The following is a 2,403-nucleotide window of genomic DNA, read 5'->3' as shown; positions in this document are numbered from 1 at the left end:
AACCTCCGATTTGTTGCATCATTTTCCTTTTGCTATCCGATTTGTACTAATAGATAAGTACTAGATCTTTGCTATCCTAGTCCTCCCAAGCACAAAACTGAATCTTTCTGCACAACTCTAGATCACAAGTACAGTACGATTCTTTCTGTACAACTCTAGATCAATCTGATCGCGGCTGCGTCCCCACTGGTACGCGGGGGCCCGCTCGGTCCGCGAGCCAGGGGCGCCCTCCTCTCCCCTGTTTTTTCTTTTTTTTTCTCTCTGTCGGTAATCAGTCTTGGGGAGCAATGGATGGGTGCGTTGCTTTTGTTGACGGCTAGTCCGCGGTGATTTGGAGATTGGAGACGTGGAAGAAGATGATGGATTTGGCGTGCAGCTGTTTGCGACATCTCATGTTTCCAATTTTCAATGTTGGGCGTATTCGCTCTGTGCGGCTGCTAGTATCACCGCTCTGATTCTGAACGACGCGTGCGTTTAGTGGTTACTAGTGTTGGTTGTGCATTTGAGTGCTGGGTCTGTAGGATGGATAAGAGGATCATCAACTTTGGTACACCTGGTTGAGCAGGCATCCATTCCATTCCTTACACAAAGCCTGGGGTACCACCTCCCCTGTTTCATGTTGTTGCTAGTTATTAATCTCGGGGAGGAACTGATGAATGCTTCGCTTTGATTGATGTCGATTTCACACTTCACAGGGAGTAATCGGAGGCGGCTAGCTGTTCATGTCGCCTCTCCTTCTTCCTCCTTGCCGCCAACCTCCTTGTGCTTCTAGAGTCAGCCAGCCGTCGCCAAGCAGCGCACATGTTGGGGCGAGAGGAAAACAACGGCTACCTGTCGTCGTTTCGCCTAGCTGCTAACATTGTCCCTTCCTCTTCCTTTCATTGGCGCACAACGCGGCTATCTCCTTGAGCTTCAGCTTCAGCTTCTGCTTCTGCAATGGGTATGCCTGCCCTTTCCCCTCCTCTCTTTTCTCTTCTGTTGTATCCCCCTTTTTGCAACACTAACCGTAAGAGGTGTGTTTTTGCTTGTGCAGGCATCGATTGGAGCAGTTCCACTTCGTGCTTCCTACTAGACCACTAAGTACAGATGCAGTATTGGACTAAATCTCTAGCAGGTACCAATTTCTGCAGGCCTCTTTGCCTCAAGTAAACTAATTTGTTTTCATGTTTTAGTTCTGAATAACACCGTGTAGCTAGTTCTGAATGGGGGACGAAACCCTGCTGGAGCGTATACTCAATGGAGACGAGGAACCCAAGGATCTGCCATTAGCACTCTTACAAAGCATCACGAACGATTTCTCCGACGACAGAAAAATTGGTCAGGGTGGATTTGGAGCGGTTTACAAGGTACAGTTCACCATTGAGAACATACATAAAGATATGAAGTTCAGTATAATGTCGCTAGTTCGATAAAAAAAAGTACCACCTATTCATCTTATTTTGTTCCGTATCCTTTAATATTAAGAACTTGCATTTATTGTTAAAATTACAGCAGGAAACTCACCTGCTGTTTTGGTATTGTAAGCTGACCATCATTTAAATGCTGACTAATAGGGTGAACTCCAAAATGGGATTATTGTTGCTGTCAAGAGGATTGAAGTCAACCAAATCACAATTGATGACGTGTCATTTCGCCGTGAGTTTAATAGCCTGATGAACACCAACTATCAAAATGTAGTCCGGTTTCTTGGCTTCTGTTCTAATACACATCATACATCGAGAAAAGAGGCGGGAGAAATTAACCTTGTAAGCGTAAGAGAAAGATTGCTCTGTTTTGAGTACATCCGCAATGGATGTCTTGATAAGCATATTACTTGTAAGGTCTTATTGCAATTGATGCAGCTCTTCTTTATTACTTCTTTACCTTACTGCCTGGACTAGTGCTCAGTTTTCAAGTCCAGAGCAACCTTAGTGACAGACTTGCATCTAAAATGTTCCATCGTTGCTCAGTATGAAGTTTAACATAACTTCTTACCTTTTTGTGTATTTATTATTCTACAGATGAATTAAGGGGACTTGAATGGGAACCACGTTATGCAATAATCTCTGGAATTTGCAAGGGTCTGTGTTATCTTCACGAGGAATTTTTTTTATTCATATGGATCTTAAACCGCCAAATATATTACTTGATGATCATATGGTTCCAAAAATTACTGATTTTGGGTTGTCAAGATCAAATGAAATGTCGCATACTACGGGTCAACGTTTTGGAACACCGTAAGCTACAAGGACCATTATTTACAGTTTCTATCATTACAGCCCCACATTTACTTTGTGTCATAATGCATCACACTATTGTATTTTATTGCAGAGGATATCTCGCTCCAGAATACGAGAAAGATGGCAAAACTTCATTCAAGTGTGACATATACAGTTTGGGTGTCATAATCACAGAATTGGTAAC

General features: G+C 43.1%; 1 protein-coding gene across 1 annotated transcript; it reads left to right on the top strand.

Annotated features, from left to right (window-relative positions):
• Nucleotides 1–1,200: 1,200 nt before the first annotated feature.
• LOC119345069 (cysteine-rich receptor-like protein kinase 41) lies at nt 1,201–2,394 on the top strand. Its single transcript, XM_037615298.1, has 4 exons — nt 1,201–1,346; nt 1,554–1,815; nt 2,001–2,216; nt 2,311–2,394. Exons 1-4 carry the CDS (start codon nt 1,203–1,205, stop codon nt 2,385–2,387), a joined length of 699 nt encoding a protein of 232 aa, XP_037471195.1. The 5' UTR covers nt 1,201–1,202; the 3' UTR covers nt 2,388–2,394.
• The last annotated feature ends 9 nt before the right edge of the window (nt 2,395–2,403 follow it).

Source organism: Triticum dicoccoides, unplaced genomic scaffold (genome assembly GCF_002162155.2).
Source record: "Triticum dicoccoides isolate Atlit2015 ecotype Zavitan unplaced genomic scaffold, WEW_v2.0 scaffold202942, whole genome shotgun sequence".
Classification (NCBI taxonomy): domain Eukaryota; kingdom Viridiplantae; phylum Streptophyta; class Magnoliopsida; order Poales; family Poaceae; genus Triticum; species Triticum dicoccoides.
Note: the sequence above shows the minus strand (reverse complement) of the source record. Positions and strands in the feature narration are given on the sequence as shown.

Excerpts from the sequence above, each read along its gene's own strand:
- LOC119345069 (XM_037615298.1), top strand. The coding sequence starts at position 1,203 with ATGGGGGACGAAACCCTGCTGGAGCGTATACTCAATGGAGACGAGGAA. Across the intron at positions 1,347-1,553 it reads GATTTGGAGCGGTTTACAAG|GGTGAACTCCAAAATGGGAT; the intron begins GTACAGTTCACC and ends GCTGACTAATAG. Across the intron at positions 2,217-2,310 it reads GGTCAACGTTTTGGAACACC|AGGATATCTCGCTCCAGAAT; the intron begins GTAAGCTACAAG and ends ATTTTATTGCAG.